This window comes from Pygoscelis adeliae, unplaced genomic scaffold, assembly GCF_000699105.1.
Source record: "Pygoscelis adeliae isolate BGI_AS28 unplaced genomic scaffold, ASM69910v1 Scaffold4, whole genome shotgun sequence".
Classification (NCBI taxonomy): domain Eukaryota; kingdom Metazoa; phylum Chordata; class Aves; order Sphenisciformes; family Spheniscidae; genus Pygoscelis; species Pygoscelis adeliae.
The window spans coordinates 13,011,197-13,031,069 of record NW_008824986.1 but is presented as its reverse complement, the minus strand read 5'-3'; the positions used below and the strand labels follow the sequence as shown (position 1 = coordinate 13,031,069).

Here is a 19,873-nt window from a genome sequence, read left to right as displayed (position 1 = left end):
CATCATTCAAAGACTCTTCCTTTTATCCCACAGCTGCTAAGTTTTCTTTGGTGAAGAAGTCTGTAAAAAGCTTTTTGGAAAATCCAACTTAGTTACACCAACCAGATCACCCTTACCCATACGTTTGTTTTGACAGCTTCAGAGAACTCCAAGAGGAAGCCCTGGCTTATAATTCTTTTATAGAAGCTGTGCTGACCTTTCCAGGTAGATCATATTTACCCAGGTGACAGCTAATTCTACTGCTAAATTTTCTACTACTTTGCTCAGGTTTACAGGCCCACAGCATAAAATATCCTCATTGGAACCTTTTTAAGTAACTTGCCACTTTCTAGTAACAGGCCAGTTTTAAGTGACTTGAATTACTAACTGTATCATATAACCTCTGTTTCATTCTTGAATACTGTTGGAAGTCCTGGCTGAGTTTCACCTTGCCCAGGCTATATATTTCTGTCTACTATGACAACATGTTCCTCACACTTTTATAGTCACCCAAGTTTCAGGCAGATCCTATTCTGCCATCTAGAAGGGCTCTAGCAGTGGAATTTCCTCTGTTTCACTGAGGACTAATACAGCTAAGTAAGTTTAGCTTCTCTGTAATGGCCTCACCTTCTGTAAACATTTAATCTTCCTTGAACGTTTTCCAATTACAAGTCTTCCCAACTAAGGCTTAGTTCACATACAGCTTAAGGGTCCTTTTTCAAATCAACTCGACTAATTAGAACAGATTTGTGCACTGATACTAGAAGCTCAGCTGTTTTTTAACACATTTACTTTTTTTAGTTTCATACAGTAACATTTTCAACACCAATATTATATACGCACACGCGTGTGTGTGTATGTGTATGTATCAATATAGGAGTTCACAATCACTAACACAAGCGTTGTACAGACATGGTTTTGTACCCTTCCTACTTTATACCTTTTTCTCCTGATTCTTCAGACGTTCCTGGAGTTCCTTCTTTTCTTTTTCAAGCTGTTCAACTTGTTTAGCCATAATGAAATCAGGATCCAACTCTTCAAGATCCTACAACCAAGTAAAGTTATCAAGACAAAATAAAGCAAACATTTTTTCTGTTATAAATGTGGTTTGTTTATTTATTTATTAAACTTCTCTGCAGTTTTCCCCTTATCTTTTAAAGTAATTTGCTTCAGAAACATTCTCAGTTTCTTTTCCTCTCTTCTGGGTAACTTGTATTTTATTTTTCAAGCTCTCTAAAGGATTTGTATCTTCATTTTTAATTGAGAGACAGTCCAGGTACTACAAAATGGGCTCTGGAGGTTTTTTCTGTATTTCAGATATTGTTTAACAACAAGAGGAAAAAACCCAGCTGGACTTAATTCCTCCAGGTAAAAAAAGGTCCTATCCAAACTCAGTATTAAGGTTTACTTACACTGTTGAGCAAATTAAATATTTCTGTGTCAAACTGCCTGTCTCATTTTTAAGAGAGACTGTTCGTAAGACCAGTTACAGTACAAAACCAGTAAAGAACACGAAATTCAGGCAGCCTAGAAATGTAACACCAAAAGCATAAAAAAATAACTCAAAACTTCGATAATAAATTGTCTACCTCAATATCAATATCTTTAAATGCTTTGGCTCCCAGTTCAGTCTTCTTAATCTGCTCCAAGCGCTCACGAACAGTCTTCTTTTTGATTTGTTCATGCTCTTGCAAGATACGCTCCTTCTCTCTTTCCTTTGCCTCCTGGCGCAGTCTCTCTTCTTCAGCTTTCCGGACTTTTTGTAATTCTGCTTCACGTTGTTCCAGTTCTTCTTTTTCACGCTGAATGTTTAAACTTTCAAGGCGCTCTTTTCTTTCCTCTATCGTTTGACGACGTGCAAGAATACGCTGATGCTCCTTCCTTGAATTTTTTAGGAAGGCAGTGACTGCCAGCTGATGTTGTTCTTCCTTCTCTTGCTGAATTTAAATTAAGGATAAGACAATGATGTAAGTAGCATCTCTTTAAAAAGGCAGAAAGCATAGTAAATGCCTCTCAAGGAAAACTCCAAACTTGCCAACTGCACAGAAATACAACTGTAATGGCAAATCTAAACACTCATCCAAGTGCCGTAACAAGGTAGTAACAACTGACTAGAACCACGTGTAAATGGAGAAAGTTGTCTGATACAGACAATATTCTGCAACACATCTTAGGTATGATATTTTCACACTTTTTTCTGTCCAAAAATATCGCACACCCGTATGCTAGTGATATTTCAGACTCTAACTGAAAGGGGGGTGGAGGGGGTCAATCTTGTTTGTCTCTGCATGTGTTAGCAAGTATACCACCACATGTACTGTTATTTCACCAAAGCTCCCTTGTTTTTAAAGTTTTGTTTTTTTCCAAACACACTAACATAAGAGAAAAATATCCTAATTGACACAAAGCACTATCTGTGAGACAATAAAAACTGATGAGTCAACAATTTAGGTATAAACATTGTATATAAAACCATTTTAACTAAATTATAAAGAGCACTAGACTTCTAGACAGTAGCATATAGACTATTCTTTAAGCAGCTTTCCCACCTCCCCCACCATTCTCCTCCAGAGTACTTATACAGTTCTTTGTAGAGATTCATGCTGTACACATGAAAAGGTATAATTGTGCCAGCTCAGGGAGCTGCCCATTTTAATCAGTCCAGCAAGCAGCAAAACACTGCAGCCCAATCAGCTTGCTACACTCCCTCAGTCATGCTGCTCTTGAAACGTGAGCTAGCTCAGAGGTATTTTTAGTACTCTGTCACTTCTAGGGCATTCAGCAAAAACACTGAAACATCCATACTTTGTTGTAGATCTGCCAGCACTTAAACTGAGGTGCCAGAAACACAAAAATGAAAAGCTTTAGATGGATTTAACTGTTTTGTGAATTATAACAAATTTGACAGAAATTAAAAGTTTTTAAGCACCTGAAAAAAGTTAAAAGTTTCGATCTGAATAGTGAAGGAAAAAAGAATATCAGCTTGTTCTGTAGCTTCTCTAACCACACAGATCGATGTTAACCTTGATACTGTACTCCAATTTTACAGGCATAATTACTAGCATTTATGTCTTATTCAGCTAATTGTACTAACATGTCAAGTATAAGACTATTTGTCATTTCTATCTATGAATGTACAAATAAAGCATATTTTTTCTTTCAAACCAACAATCCACCTGTCTAATACCAATCACTAATAAAATCTTTTTAGGGGAAAACCTACGTGGAAATATTATCTTAAACACTATAAAACAGCTAATACATGTTCAAGCTAACATAAGTAAGCTAGCATTAGGTGTCATGACACAGTCCCACTTTATGTGTTTATATTTTAAGAATATTACTTAGTATTTCAACCTGGATAAAGAATCTAACATGGACATCTTGCTATCAGCCTTTTTTCCATATGGAAAAATTATTTGATATGTTTGCTACGAAATCTTTCATAAACATAAAGCAAAAGAAAAAAATTACCACTGCTCTTTTAAGAGAAGTGAAGGTTTAGCTTGCCACAACGAAAGCATGCTGGAAATCCGAGAGTGATTTACACCTTGCTCCAAAGGGCTCTGGAGAACCTGAAATGTGAGCTCATCGGTGAGTCCGACCTTGAAGCCTACAGCCCCAGTGAGGAGGACAGGGAGTGACAAGGACAGGTCAGTTCTTGAGTTGTGGGATCTTTCGTTCATGTTTTTAGATTCCACTATGAAGTTACATTCCAGGTTCTTCACAACAGCAGTTTCTCCAGGAAGAATAAAGAAAGCAGGCTCTTGGATTTTCAAAAATGCATGCAAAATTTTAAACAAATCCTAGCTCTGTAGGCCCATCTATGGGTAAGTTATTATTTGGTATATCCTAAACCTGATAGATGCAAGACTGGCAATTTAAACTTGGGCCTCTTGTGTACATTTTGACATGATTTTAGTTATGACCAAACACTAACTAGTTGAGTGCATTTAAGAATGATTATTCTTCTTCACAAGCACAAAGAGCTGACTACCACCAGGCTGAAAAAAAAATGAAATGAAAAGGTACATCTAATCTGAGAAAACACATTCATTAAAATACAAGTTTTGGTATAAAGTGTTGAGTTATTAGCTCACGTTTCTACTTAATCCACAAGTATATAAATGCAGCCCATTATTACTGTCAAATTAGATCAGAGATCATTACCACAATGCTCTGAAAAACAGAGCAACACACTTCTGAAAATAAAAAAATGTACAAAAGCACCAATCACTACCTACTCAAATCCTTGCAATGTCATGTTAAATTAATCATTAGATAGCTCAGTGCCTTTCCTGTGTCAAGGAAAGGTAAACCAATGGTTTCCTTGGTGTAATATTCAAATATGATCTCACAACTTCACAACAAGCTTGTCTTGCTAAACCAGAAACTCTAGATCTACTGGAACAGGTGAGTATGTAACAGATGCAGGACACTGTCATTAATAAACACATTAATGCTACACTACATTTGTATATATTAACACCTCAAGGATCAATTTTTTGTTCTGAAGGGAGGGGACAGCAGTAACAATATTGATTACCGCTGCACTGAAAATAGATTACTGGAATGAGCAGTTGATCAGACAAGCAAAAAAATAACAAAAGGCTGCATAAGGGCAACAGATAAACATCACACAACTTTGTGTGTGTTTGTCAACATTTTCAGAAGACTTAAAATGACTTACCAGTAAGTGAGGAGGCTTAATGACTGCAAGAGCCTTAGCCAGAGCTGAGGACATAGCAGTCAATTGATTTCTAATTTGCTCAGAAGGCATGCTTTGTAGTTGAGGGCCTAGTGGAGCATCTTCTCTAGTACTGTAATTCAAATCCGAGCCAAAACTCAGTGTCCGAGTAGTATGATCAAGGCGAACCTGGGGGGCAGGGGGGGGGAGAAGGCTTGTATTACATATTAGTTTTAAACAATTTCTCTGTTGCTCTGCCTATGACCAATGAGTCAACAAAAGCTCTAAGCAGAAAACACTTTAAAAAAAAGTTTTAGCTACACGAAACTAAGAGAAATGCCAAATTAGTAGAAGAAAAATAGCACTGTGAATAAAATTTTGTTTAATTTCAATGGTTTATTAAAAAAAGGAAATTCACTGGAAGAGGCTGAACTTCTAACGATTCTATGAAATGAGCACTGCAAGACAAATCATTCTTGCCTCTTCCTCCACATTAGCAATACGTGAAACAAGAATCCTGATTTTATGGCAGACAATTTCAACACATCTAAAACACAAGCTGAAGTTGTGTGTTAGCCTAAATTAATTAACTCAGCTTTATCTAAAAACCTAAATGGGTAATTACTAAGCAGTCTCATCTAAAAACCTAAATGGATAATTACTAGGAGATCTCAACTAAAAGCTACTTGTATATCATCACCAGCTTAAACATTTCATTACAGGCTGTCATTCATTCAATACAGACAACTTTACCAACAATGCAATCTTCAACAGCAGCTGAAACATCTCAGACATCGGTACATATTTCAAACGTTGGTGTTTTACTTCAGTCAGTTGGTTAGACAAAAACCAACATTAGTGACTGCTAGCTCTTCAGTCTTGCACAACTAGTTCAGCATAGTCAGAAATTCGCATCCTTGTTCGTTAGACTTGCTTCAGGATATTCTGGACTAAATGACTGGAGTTCACAGGGCAAGTTTCAGCAAATTTTATTTCAACTTTTACTTCTACTGGACTTACATTAATGGTTATTGACCTAAATCAAAAATACACACCAGAATGCAAATAATCATCAAGTTGTAATATATTGTCACATGCATCATTTACCCTAGTTTATCTCCATCTATCAGAATCCATTGTCTTCCTTGGGTTCAATGTCAACCAGTTAGTTTTCATCCAATGTAATACACATCAATCCATACATCATTTCACAGACGTCTGTTTACAGCACTTACTTGTAAGTCACAATGTCTGGCTGCATCAACGATATTACGTTCCAGCTGGAAAGCATCAACAAAAGGAACCAGGGTAGCCAGACGAGAAAATTCAATGCTTTGATAAATCTGGGCCACCTGTATGTGAACAGAAACATTAGGTATTTTTCCTCATTAAAAAGAGATCAGAAATAGAAGTTGTTGTACGGGCTCTAAAGCTAACTTACTAAATCATCTATAAATGAATGTATACATATTAATACAATTACAAATACTCTTTCAGGATTTTATTTCTGTACTATATTCAAACTTAACCTAAGATTAAATGCCATTCCTGAATGGCTTCTTTGTATGAAGGAGACTGGCAGCAGTAACTACATATAGCTATGCTGCTAATTAGCCTTCAACTATTTCTTTAGCACATCAGAAATAACACTGCTCGTCACTGGTAACGAAAGCAGGTCAATGAAATGTGCATCTTTTAGAAGACCTAGACACAAAAAAAACCCCAAAACCAAAATATCTCACCCAGACCTTACTCCAAAAAAAAGTTTTAAGAAACAATGAATTACCTTAAATAAGATATCATAAATCCATTAGAAAAATCTAGGCAAGAGATTACGCCACTGTATGCAACCACTATTAAGTATAGCTACCACGCCTGTACCTAAATGATGTACAAACCTGAAGATACCGTTTATAGACTGGAAAAAAGTATTTCAAAATCATAATGGTCTTCTGTTTGATGGAAAAACATTACTTCAGCGTGGAAGTTTCCAACTTAATGTTCTTCCAAAGCATTTTCTAACTTATGTATACTTATGAACATACATTTTCTTTACTCATACCTGCTGCAGAAGGCGAAGAATGGTATTGTTTTGCAGGTGAGGAACATACAGCTGCAGTTCAGGTTCCTTTTCAGCTTGGTCTTTCACCCAGTTCAGAACCTATCAAAATTCTGAGAAGTTACTCTATCTGCATCAACCCTTAAAAACTTGAACATTAAAGTAAGAAGCATGGTTCTTACATACTTCTGGTTTACAGCTCATGAAACCAACAGCACTTCTGTCCAGATACTACATTGTTTTACTGAAGTGTGTCTTTTGATCAGAACACTTTATTTATAATGGATAGCTAATATGTTTTGTATGAAGGCGACTGACAGTACTGGCAACATTTACCACACTGCTAATTTACCTTCAAGTTCTTTTTAGCACCTCAAATATCTTTGTTCCCACTATCAAAGAAAAAGAACATGATATGCTTTATCAGTTGCAGAATTTACATTAACCTAATCAACAGCTCTCACATTATTTTTACCTCCCAATAATCTACATTTTAATAGTAAAAACAGCCATTGGTGTATTTTTCCACTTCCCACACAACTCACTTGCATGCATATGCACGTGTGTGCGCACACGGTTTTCTCATTTCTGCATCTTTAAACAAAATTTAACTCAGTATCATCTTCACCAACAAGACCTTCTGGTATGTTCCCAAAACTCTGCACCTTTATAGGTGCCCTCTGAATAGCACCCTAGAGACCTGTATGAATTTTCATTCTACTTCAATAATCTGGTGTACTAGGTATATCAGATGTTATGTTCATGTCATTGTAATGGAATTTGACCAAATAAAGCCTACCATTGAAACTTCTGGCAATAGAAAAAGCTAGTTAGTATTTACCACAAATCAACATTCAAATAACAGACTATTAGTCAAGACCAATTACGATATACACAGAGCTACAAAACTTACCTTGCTGACACGGCTACATAACTTGAGCGGGTGAAAGTCTACTTCAAGCCAATTGTAAAGTTCTTTCACTTCTGGAACAACATATTGCACTACGTTGAACCTTACCTACAATCAACAAAAAAATCCGAAGATCTCAAAATAAATACAATATTAACAAATAGTTATGCTTTAAGAATTTTATATTCAAGAAGTTAAATAGGCACCACATGTACCTTTTGATATAGGAGATTGCTTATTTTTATTACAGCATTCTTAATTGCAGTGACAATAAATCTACGCTACACCATTTAACTGTATTTAAAAATGGAAAAGTAGACAAAAACCATATAAACAAGATAAATATTTAGACTAGAGTACCACCCTCAACTTCTTAGCCATTTCTAAGACACAAGTCCTACTACACAGATGTAGGCTCACATCCAAACTAAAACCACACATCTCAGTTCATGAGTAAACTTCTGAAGCTTTAAATTGTGGTTTTAAGGCAAACTGGAGAGGTACCAGAAGAAGAATTAATGCAAATCGTAAAATGAACCTTGAATGTAAGTTTTAGGCATGCATGCAAATGACTGCAAGAAATTCAAACGTCCTCTGAAAATACCTAACTATGACTGAATGCCTAATTTGTTTATGAATATCTGGGAAGGTCTGAGGATAGATAAATCTAGCCTCCCTTCAAATTAAACACAAGGAAGTTTTCATAATCACTTAGGTCCTTATGGTCCGCTATTTGGTATCTGACCTGTGCTTATCCAATATACATTTAAAACAGAAAAATAAACACTTGGTTCAGTTAATTACACACCTTAGAGTAGGGGAAAAAAAACCCGAAGTTCTAGCTCACAACCCTTTTCAGACCCCTCAGAGTTTCAAAACGACATTTGTTGCTTGGGTGACATAAAGGACAATATTGAATCTGACTCTTTAGTGCACACAAGCATTCAGGCCTCCCGTTATTGCTGCCATTTCCAAAGGGTCCTTCTTGTGAATCTGAAATTTTAACACTATACCCTAAGTCATACAATTAACCATATAGCTGTTTTAACTTTTAAACTGCCGTCCCATAACTAAGCACAGTACTCTAAGAGGAACACAGTCCAAAAAGAGGACTCAATGTTTGAAAGCTGCTCATCTGAGCACCACTACCTACCATATCATTGATGAGACTTCCACGTGTAGGTGGGGCCTGAAGACCCAAGAGCGTTGCCAGACGTCGCTGTTTCTCAACAATGATGCCATCCATATCCAGAAGGCGAGCAATATCAGTTCTCTCAGGAGTTATAGGAATTGACAGAGTGGCCAAAAGGACTCGAGTAGACATCCTGTTGACAAAGTATAACCGCGAAAGGTGAACTGCAAGAGAACACTAATTAATTCCTCTTCATATACGTGCCAATTCAAGAGTACGAATGAGTAGCATTCATGATGCAAAACTGTGTAAAAATACCAGCAATAACAGAAAAGATGCCAACTAGGCAATAAGAGTACAGAATGCAGTGTTCTTCAGTAACCAGGGGAAAGATTTTGATAACATCTTTTCATTACTTACATACATGTGTATATACATATGTATATATGTATATACAGAAATGATAAAGAAATTTAAGCCGCCTCTCTAAGTATCAAAATACTATAAAAAAATGGAAAGAGCAGAAAGCAGCACCTTTAAAAACTTATTTTAGCTGCAAATCCATACCAGTTATTTTGATCACATTGATTTTTAAAATTTACTGTGCAAGCCAGATGTACCTTTTGATGTAACGATACAAATGACATTAAATATTTAAATTCTGACCTTAGTACCCAGATGAAAATAAATATAAGAATTTCCATAGAGTATTTATTCCTACCAGATTCTGATTCTATAAAGGCCTGTACATGAACTTCAGAGGTTAATGCAGATTCTGCATGCCTCAAATACCTTGCCAGTATCATACTTGTTACCAAAATATTAAAGGCCATTTGGCTATACAAACTTTCATGTATTAAGAAGAAGTTTATACTAGTTATAATGAAATCTTGTGAAGTAAACACCACCACTCAGAAGAGAAAAAGGAAGCAAAACAGAGATACTTATTAACTTGCTTAGCTTCCCAGTCAGTAACAGAGAAGGAAGCTTAACTAAGGTGATCCTGATGTTTATTTATACTGTAGCTTTGTAAAATATCCTTCTTGCTCTAGGTTTCTTTTGAGGCAATTAGTACTGGCCACGTTAAGCAGAGCTGCTCATAGCCATACATGTCATCTGCTTCTTTTGGGGTACAATTTAGTTTATTTTTGAACCTATGGGGTTAAAAATAGGATCTAAGATCACATTAAGTATCTTTCCCCACCTCTGCATCTCCTCTTGCGTGAGATTCTTTCGCATTTCTCTTGATAAGTGATAAAGTCGGTGAAGTGTGGATGCATGAAAAAGAGCATTTCCTGATTTCCAGAAGACAGTTGAAACTTTGTGATAGTAATTTGCCATCAGTTGTGGTTTGGGTGGTTTCTTAGACAGTGCAAATAGCCCATGAATATCCTCCACTGCTTTGAAAGCTTCCTAAAAAAACCCAAATACACTACTTTTAGGAAGTTTTTTGCAACACCCAAAAAAGGGAAAAACATACATTCACTAAAGGTTATAAGACTATAATATATTTAATACCACTGAAAGTTGTGATCTTCAGTTTCGCCAGCTACATGAAATTAAATACTTCTTTCCTAATAAAGAAATTATTTGGACACGCTGCAAATCCATTAACTATCTGCTTAAAATTTGGTAGTTAACGATTAGTTCGCGTAATTTTTTGAAAACAGGTTTCTTTCGTATTTTCAAGCAACAAACCAAGGGGAACCACCCCCCCCCCATACAGAATAACAAAATTCTACTATTCTACTATTATACTAATTTACTAGTAGAAGAGTAAAATAAATAAATAATAAAAATATTTTTTGTGATAAAAAATGGGTATAGCTTCCCTAAAAATACTTACATGTAAGGCATTTCCAGGATTATATGTAAGGAAACAACACAACAGAGAACATTCTCGAAATTCACAAAAGCAAAAAATGACAACCTTGGCTTTTTAAGGAATTCAACATGAGAAAGGTTGGAAAAGCAAAGCACCTCTTTGAAAAATTCACTTTGATAGTGCCCTCACTGGCTAGACACTAACATAATTCAACCAGCGATACTGGGGCCCCAGCCTAATAGCAGGCTTTAACATTTACCAACCACTTCCCAGTGATCTAGTTCATGAGAATGCAAGATGGCAGAGGTGACGGTGCCATCATCAACTTCTCATTTTCACAACTCAAAACAACTTCAGCCACTTTACCATTAACTACTACCAGCAGAAGCTTGGTTTGAAACGCTATGCGAAAACAGCAATCCCAGGAATGTCAGGCTAAGTATTCAATATGCATGTAGTACCACATTCTAGATATTAAAACTTTATTCTTTAGCTATTATCCTGTCTTTACCTTGGAGTATATACCATGAAACATGATCTGCGTGGAACAGATTCTGGAAAGGCTGTAGACTACAGTGTGATTACAGGAGCCCTGCTGCATACCTGCCACAGCTCCATGCTAATAGCACTGTCAAGCTGCACAAGCCTGGTCTCCAAGTGCATTGACTGACTGTCAGGATTGTTGAGGTTGATTGCTGTGCTTTGGTTATGATGACGCTGGATCTGCCCCAAATGCATTCGCAGGTTATCACACAGTTTACGGAACTCAGCTTTACGTGTGTACTGCAGGCAGAACTTAAAAGCTGCAAAAATGAACAATATAAATTAAGAATGCTCACTAACAGTGACTTCATGGTAGTTCTAAATGGGATTCAAATATGTAAATCAGTACGTTTAAAGAATCTTCATTTACAGTCCAAAGACGCATCAAACAAGATGCAATCTAACTGTCACACATAATGAGTAAGTGACAATGCAGAGCACTTCCATCTTGACCTCAAAAAATGAAGATGCTTCTACATAATTAAGCTTAAGGAAAAAAGGCAGTACTTTGACTCTCTTTAAAAATGTTCTAATTTAAGCAGTAATTCTAGCTTTTATTTTGAACTAAGTGCAAATAAAATTCTGTGAATGGTGTGAATTCAGGTTTTGGCTTTGTAAAATGTGGGAAAAAATTCTCAAGTCATCTAAATATGGTAAAGTTAAACAAAGCTTTCAAATGACTGGAAATGACACAGAAAAAAATTCTTTGATCCCATAGTTCCTCTCAAAAGTCTGGTTTTGCTTTGCCACTGTCACTCCGAAAATTATAAAGTATAATACCAGAAACAGGCAGAAAAGGAAGTCTCAATACCGTAGCACAAAGACTTAAATACACTAAAGCACCTAGAACTCACCTGACGGTCATCTTTCGTAATGTACTTGCACAATTTGGATCCAGGGTCAAAAAACTAAGTCTCTTTTTTCAAAAATACAGAGCCCTAAATTATACATACAAAGGAAAACATTCTTCTGCTTATCTCCCACCCTTAAGAAAAGATTAACATCCAAGTATTCATTCTTATAAATTCAATTTTTGCAGAATAATGCCAGAAAGAATCAGACTAACTTTTTCCTATTACCTTCCGCATAATTTTTTGCTAAGCTACATCTGTGTCAAAATTTATAGCGCATCATAATTTTACAGTACCCTTTTGTGTACACTAGTTTTTGAAGTTAGCTGACATAGAATAAGTTAATGGAAGACACATTTGCCATTCTGGGTAACAAAGTGAAAACATGACTAATTTTGATCAGTAAGTTAGAAAAAATAAAGACACAGCACTAGTAATTCTCATATTCTCAGTACAGCCAGGAAAATACAACTTCTTCCTTGCAGGTTCTGTTACAAGAAGAGTTCAGTGTCCAGAAACCTCAGTAATTTTAAGGAACCTCTGTAATTTTAAGAATAGTATGTGTGTACATACATATGCTTGAGATTAACATATTTCCAACTCTGAAGCAACATCCAAATAGAAATAACCTTTAATTTTCTAGTTTTACAGGATGTAATACAGAAGTTCTAGTTCTCATTATACTTTAAGTTTCCATCTTTTCGACTTACCTTGCTGTGCAATATCATGGTACAGGCGTTCCACTCGAGAATTATTTCGGAGAAGATCCAAACATTGTCTGTACGATTCCCATAGAAATTTAACCCAGGGTGTCAAAAGCAGTCGGTCAGTACGATCCTGAGTGTCTTCTCCACTTACAGCACTCAAAAGAACACTACAGTCGGGGCAGGGGGGTAAGGAAAAACAAAAAAAGTGTTTTATTCCCCACAATTTTCACCAATTTTTCTTATTAAGATCTAAGATGAGACTGGACGAATCTGAATAGCTGGTTGCTGCTGAACAGCCTATTGCTTATTTTCAAATTGGTCCCTCAGACTTCTCCCTTTTCCTTTAAAGGCTGTAGATAACTTTTCTTGCTGTTAAGTTTCAAACTTTGGCCCCTGCATATATGACTGACATGTACAAGCTCCAGAAGTAAGAGACGTCAGGAGTTTTTGTATCCTTCACATGAGTAAGCCAAAGGAAACTAATTCCAGGATTTTCACCCTCCCTCTTCTACCAGGGAGCTTCACACTGTACCTCTGTTAGATTCAAATATCACTGTCTACTCAGATACTTTCCTACTTGCTGAAATTTCCTTTTTAGTCACCAGCAATGCTGCCAGAGAGAGCTCACTTCTTGTTGACATGACACAGAAGCAACATGTGCCTTACGATCTGCAGATATTGAAAACTAGAATACTTACATTAAAGTATCAAATCCTTTAAAAATTCTGACATGAAAAAGATGCTTAAACATGTCAGAAGTAAGATATCATAATCTTGCATTTAGGGGCCATAACTGCATTCCCTCATTCACAGAAATACAAGATTGGAAAGGATTCCTGAGACACTGAGACAAATTCAGTGCTACGGCCCACACGGTCCCTTTCCGCTAAACAGACCGCCCAGCATGACAAACTTAAAAAGAATTGTCTTCCCTAAGCCTTCATTTTTAAAATCCTTTTTGAACTATGCTTCTAACATAAACTCTCAACTCTTGTAACTCCCTTCACTACACCGCTTCCAGTTCTAATTTACTTCCTTGAGCGCTAATACTACGTACGATATTAAAGATATTTCACCAGAGCCTTCTCCAACAGATCAAGCAGTGAATCCAGCAAAAAAGTATGAGAAGTCTAGAGAACAGGACCTAAAAAACACTAAAGAAACTGTGGTTTTTCCGATAAAGAAGCGTGACTGAAAAGATACGTTTTCTAGCCCTCAGTTATATAAAAGAGAACAAGGAAAAAAGCGGTCAGTCAATCTTCAACGTCTAACCGTTAGTGGGATTCCTCTGTAACAAAGACTATTTCAGGCACTGGAAATAACACGAATAGCACTGCCATCCTGGAACAACTCCTGAAGACAGGTCTGTAACCTTTTCATTTTTTACAGCCAATGAGTTCCCAACTTCTACCACAGCGCCTTGCTGTTAACATGTAAATCCACAGCCTTCTACTCCATGTATTTGTGAGTTTTGACTACTGTAACTCTGTTCCTCACAGTCGCCTACACAAGACAAAACGTCCTCTACTTTCACAATTTTTTCCAATTTTCTATCATTAGTAAATACAAATTTGACTTTTTTAGTTTCTGTGCCAAGATTTTAATTGAAAGAATTCCCGCTAACTTCACTCTTGCTTCACATCTCCTTTCGTCATTACATGTCATCAGTTTCTCACTGGGCAATGTCTTAGTCCCCTTCCAATTCAACTGCGAACATCCCTTCTGGTATGGTATCAACAGCTTTACTTTTCCCCAGGTTAGATCTCTGGCATTTCTTGAATTTAAAAAATTAAATTACCAAACAAAATTCTAATGTAATCAGATGTCATCTACCCTTCGGCAAGCCTGTGCCGAATTTTATTTTATTTTTAACTCAATGTACTAACTTCCTTCCTTCAAAACTCATACTAAAGACCTGAATGTTATTATGATCAAGATAATACATCAGCAACTCTTCAGACCACTACTCAGTCTTACATACGGGTGATGAGAAAACACACTGTCTGCTCAGATGGGTATCTGCAAAGCTTTAGCATCCAAAATATCTGCTGTTATTTTTAAAACTCTAGCATAGAAATGATACTGTCACCCAACATAAAGAGAAAGCTGACTTTTCCATTCATCTCAGGGTCATTTCCATGCTCTAAAAACCTATCTCTTTCTTTTATTCCAGAATAAATATTCTTACAAAAATCAGTAGCAAAGTATTGCTTTAATCTTCAGACCACACCTAGGATGGCTGATCTCAACCCACCTCCTCAGAATTTTACCACCATTTTTCCTAGAATTCTCCGCTTACGCCTGACGATCCTTTTGTTATTTAATTATCTTCTGCAAGTTTTGATTTGGTTTGACTTACGGAAATTTTCATTTATTCCCTATACTTTTTGATTTTTTTAAAGGATATGGACAGATGGCCTCTTCCAAACTCAGCTGGAACGGTTTAAAATGGTTTAAAACATTTCTTCACCCGCACCTTGTCACCCCTCTTCCACAGATGTCACCACATACATAGCTGTACTATGTGAGCATTCCCTAAATCAACAGATTCATCTGAAGAACAGAAATATGCAATTGGAGATAACGTCACTTTGCCTGAAGCAGATTAGGATGTTCTCCCACAAACCATTCTGACAACAGAATAGTGACTTCTCGCAGAGCTGGAGAGCGGTTTCATCCTAACCTGGCACTACTTGCTTAAGCAAGGTCTAAGTGAAAGTCTATACACAACCTAAAGCAGATATATTTACTGAACCTTTTTTCCATTCCTTCTACATTCTCATTATCCATCCAATTAATTATGACACTGAATTTACTTTTTATGCCCTTTCTTCTAGTGTCTCATCAGTTAACCAAGCAAGTATAAAGTAACATTACCTTTTGTTTGTACGTGCACAATGTGGTCAGAACGACTGGAGGTTATCACACACAGGAATTAAATTGGCCTAATATAATTAACAGTATTTGTACATCGACTGATAGTGAGCAGCTTTCAATAATAAACTCTCAAATATCATTGCAGATCTGAGTAGACCCTAAGAAAGTGGTGACCCGACTCCCAGAACAGCTCCTACTGTATCTACGTCTTCTATTCTTTACTACTTACTTTCTTTACTTTACTCGGACTTAGGATTTTGTTCAATGCAAAATACCGTTCCCATTTTTTTTCCCTACCTTTAGAACATCACTTGTATTCCATTTCAAATCCACCATTTTTATACCTCAGTTCTCTGAATTGCCAATATCCTTCATGAAAATAAGGACACTTTGCTGTGAAGTACTACATTTTAAAGACAGGCCGCCTACCTTTCTGGAGTTTGAATGTTATCTAAGTCTTCTATGTCCAGTACCATCTGCTGGGATTCTTCCTTAGCTGCTTCTGTTTTTTCTTCAGCTAATTTTAAATAGGCTCGAACAACATCTTCCAAAGATTTGATGTTCACCTACGTCAAAGGCAGAAAATGGGAAGATGTTTCCACCCACAATAGGCAGCAGATATTTAAAACATAAGTGCTACAAAACTAGGAATATCTAAAAGGCAGATTAATTCTAACTCAAGACCAATCAGTTACTTTTAGATCATATCAGCTGACATACACCATGCTTGCTACAAGAAAAAAAATAATTCAAAAGCCATACCTGCTGGCAAATATTCTTGTACTGGTACAGTCCTTCTTTTGCCAGATGACTCTTGCGGAGATCCACACAGAGTTCCAGGTACTTCAACATAATTGGTTCGTGGATTTTCTGCCATGTTCGGTGTTTTTTACTTTTCATAACATCATAGAGAACATCAAGGGCAGGCTGCTTTTTGCCGACCTCAAGGAATTCTGAAAGTAAAATCCAATTAGCAAAAGACTTGCAAACCAGAAGATGCATGTTTTTATGCTTAACATTGTAAACTTTTAGAATTTCATCAACTCATTGATGGTTTGATTTAGCTGGCCATATCAAAAATGTTGGCAGATGCAACTGCAGTGGCAGTCTTTCAATGACATAACTGGCAAACAAACGCAGACGTCTCCATTAACGTGAAAATTTCAGATGGCAGAAATGTCTCCCTATCCATCAAGGCATGACTGGGCGCTTCATACACATTAATAAAATATACACATCCAGTTTTAAAGCTAGTTTCATCAAGAAGGACAACGAATATAAACCACAAGGCCTGTAGTAGAGCACCCACCTGTGTCATTCAACAAGATGCAAACCATCCCGTGAATTTGACTTTAAAAAAAGTCCTGCCCTCAAGGGGAGAACGGGAGAACGGGAGAAACTTCACTCAGAAAAGTTGTTTGGATTTTTTTTTTTTAAACTCACAGCGGTCTAGAGATTCAGATTTATAGAACAGTTACACTAAAAGCTGCCACAGTCCAGTTGAAGGGTCAGACATTTTTTAAACCAGCCTTGCTGCTGAAACCGGTATCCCGTTTATTCATTCCCTAAGCAGCTGCTGTTACTAACAGGATCTCTCAGCATCACAGCAACTCCCATCTATGATACATCATACGTTCTGCTCAGTACAAAATACAGCAAACCATGCATGAGCAAATAAGGAAGTAGCAGTGCCAGCTGCTACACAGGCCCTATGCTAAAGGCACTCTTAACTGCAGAAAAGCAAGACGAAAGAACATTGAGAATGGGAAGCAAACAGTTTTAAAAGACAGAGAGAAGTCGAGTACAGCTAAAAGGAAACGTGTGTATTCTTAAAGGATGAGGGGTGGAGTCAGTACTTTCCATGAAGTACTCTGGAAATCACTACATTCCTAAAGAAATAACGGCAGAAAGGATTAAAGTAGGGGGCTGCCTCAAGATGCTCAGACATCAGACAGAGCTTCTAAGTTTTAGAATCTTAGAATCAAAGTTAAACATGGCTAAAAGATGTATTTTGAAAACAGCAGGGCTGTTTTAATTTAAGGACCACAGTAGAAAGTATTCGGGGCTCAGTTTATGTAAATAGTGAGCTCGCTTAAGATGAGCAAGTTACTTTATAGAAAAAATAGTTACATTTAAAGATAATTAAGGTTACAATGTGACAGTATTCAGCAGTATTTTTTTTACTCACAGAGGGAAGTTTAATAAAGCTATCCTCCATCCCATAATTTACACTGTTACTCTATCTCAGTGCTGCTTTTGAGGCAATTACTGCTCAGCTTTACAATTTTTTATTTATGAAAATAAACTTGAAAGGCAAGTTTAATCTCGCCACAATGGCAGGCCATTCCAACCACAACTCTCAGTGGTCGATAACGACCTGGACAAAGCAAAAAATTAATTCATATTGTTTTGAAACTTTTAATTAATTCTGGTTAAGCAAGTTCTTACCAGTAAGTCAAATAATTAAGGCTAATTTAACAGACACTGTCTTAAAAGCCCACACAAAGTGAACCAGAAGATTCAAATACAGCGTACATCACCATGCCTTGCAGTAGAAACTGTAAGTTATGGAAACAAAGATTTGTAACAAACAAAATATAAAACCTTAGCCCCTGAATAGAATAGCCCCTGTCAGAATTACATGTTTTTATATTTTTTTCTGTTATACCACTTAAAATGCCAAAAGGCATCCAAAACAGCAACTGAAGCTCTGAGAGGACATGAACTATCTGATACATATTGACAACTCATCTATTGCTAACCCAAAATCCCGAATTAAGATAAATTTTCGATCTGAGAAACTGTACGTCATTTCAGAAGGTGACAAAGATGTCATGCATTATCCAATATCTCTAATAGAGAGCAAACCCAATATCTGCAACAATAAAACACTCCCAAAAGTTGCATTACGTCCTTGACTACAAAGCAATGCCAGATATTAACAATAGCTAAGGGTTGGCTCTGACCTACATTTATCTTTCATAAGTAGAAACAGCCTTTCTTACATATCTGTATGTATTTACAATCATTCAAGCTCTTCTTATTTCCAAACATCTTCTATGTATGTTGAGATCCCTGAGAACCTGAAGCACAAAGCGCTCCTAAACGCTCACTTAAGCCTGACGTATAAAACACAAACCCTGAAACTCTGGAAACTGCACTGAATGTTCCAATTTGAACATTAAGTTTTTAACTTAACATTAAATTTAACATTTTAATTTAACACTAAACTGCTTCCTGTGACATACAACCTGCCTTAGGTATAACTTCTCACCCTTTATTATACTTGGACATGGCGACATTGAGCCCCTGCAGTCTGCAAGACTTGACATTGCTTGTCATGTTTTCCATTCAGTCTACCGAGACTCAGGATTGCTACCGTTTGTCTAGAGAACACTCCCTTCAGTTCAACTCTACTTCAGTTTGCTAGAATTTAGTAGACTTGCAGCAGTGCAAGACGTGAATTTAAAGCTGCTCTTCAATACCAGGAAAGCAACAATAAAATGTCAGATTTAAACAGTTTAAGGTCAATATTCCAGCAATACGACTTCCTCACCAAGTAAGTGCCACTTACTCTACCCAAGAATTCTGGAGTTTAATTGAAGTTTATATACTATGGTATGTGCATCTTTTCCAGTAGAAGGACTGCTAAAACACAACTTCATCTTTGGAAGTTGATTGAAGCAGATTTTATCTTTCCTCTTTTTATCTCTGTCTTTTACCTTTGCGGGAATTATTTTTAAAATGAATTTTAGATTAGAAATCTTGAGGATGTACAGTACTTTATTTAACATTTTCTTGTTAAAATACCAAGTACTTGAATTATGTATAGTCCCCAGACTACGCAGCCTCTTCATCTGTCATTTCAAGACCTGTACATCATTTGTAATTTTTGGATGTCTTTAAGTGTCATCCAGCAATCAGCCCTGTGACAATGAAGGGTCTAAATGGTCTTGCTAACTGCTTAAAATAGGATACTATAAAAAAAGAAGCGTCAAAGCCATATATTTAGCCTGAAAGGAGACAGATGATAAATATAACCGGTCTGGCTTTATATGTGGCAGTCAGTGAGAGACAGCTACAGCGCAGTCCTCCTCGGTTTCTATTCCAGGGGTAAACTCATGCATCAGCCTGTGCAACATTTAAGAAGTTTAATAATTTTCATTCTCACCAAGAGTCACGTGAAGTATGGGACTACTAAATACGAAGCCCACATGGAAAAACGGCCCGGTTTCAGACCGGTTTTGAAATCATCCCGGAGCGGGTGCGAGATCCGGGCTGGACACCTCAGGCCAAGGCCCCG

At 36.8% G+C, this 19,873-nt stretch overlaps 1 protein-coding gene across 1 annotated transcript in view; it reads right to left on the bottom strand.

Annotated features, from left to right (window-relative positions):
• Nucleotides 1-16,518, bottom strand: part of EIF3A (eukaryotic translation initiation factor 3, subunit A) — a 31,872-nt gene extending 15,354 nt beyond the window's left edge. Inside the window, 12 exon segments of the mRNA XM_009325904.1 lie at nt 920-1,024; nt 1,569-1,916; nt 4,670-4,855; nt 5,902-6,018; nt 6,729-6,827; nt 7,639-7,743; nt 8,789-8,960; nt 9,972-10,180; nt 11,196-11,395; nt 12,697-12,860; nt 16,000-16,136; nt 16,333-16,518. Coding sequence (XP_009324179.1) covers nt 920-1,024; nt 1,569-1,916; nt 4,670-4,855; nt 5,902-6,018; nt 6,729-6,827; nt 7,639-7,743; nt 8,789-8,960; nt 9,972-10,180; nt 11,196-11,395; nt 12,697-12,860; nt 16,000-16,136; nt 16,333-16,470 — 1,980 coding nt within the window. The 5' untranslated portion in view covers nt 16,471-16,518.
• Nucleotides 16,519-19,873: the final 3,355 nt, after the last annotated feature.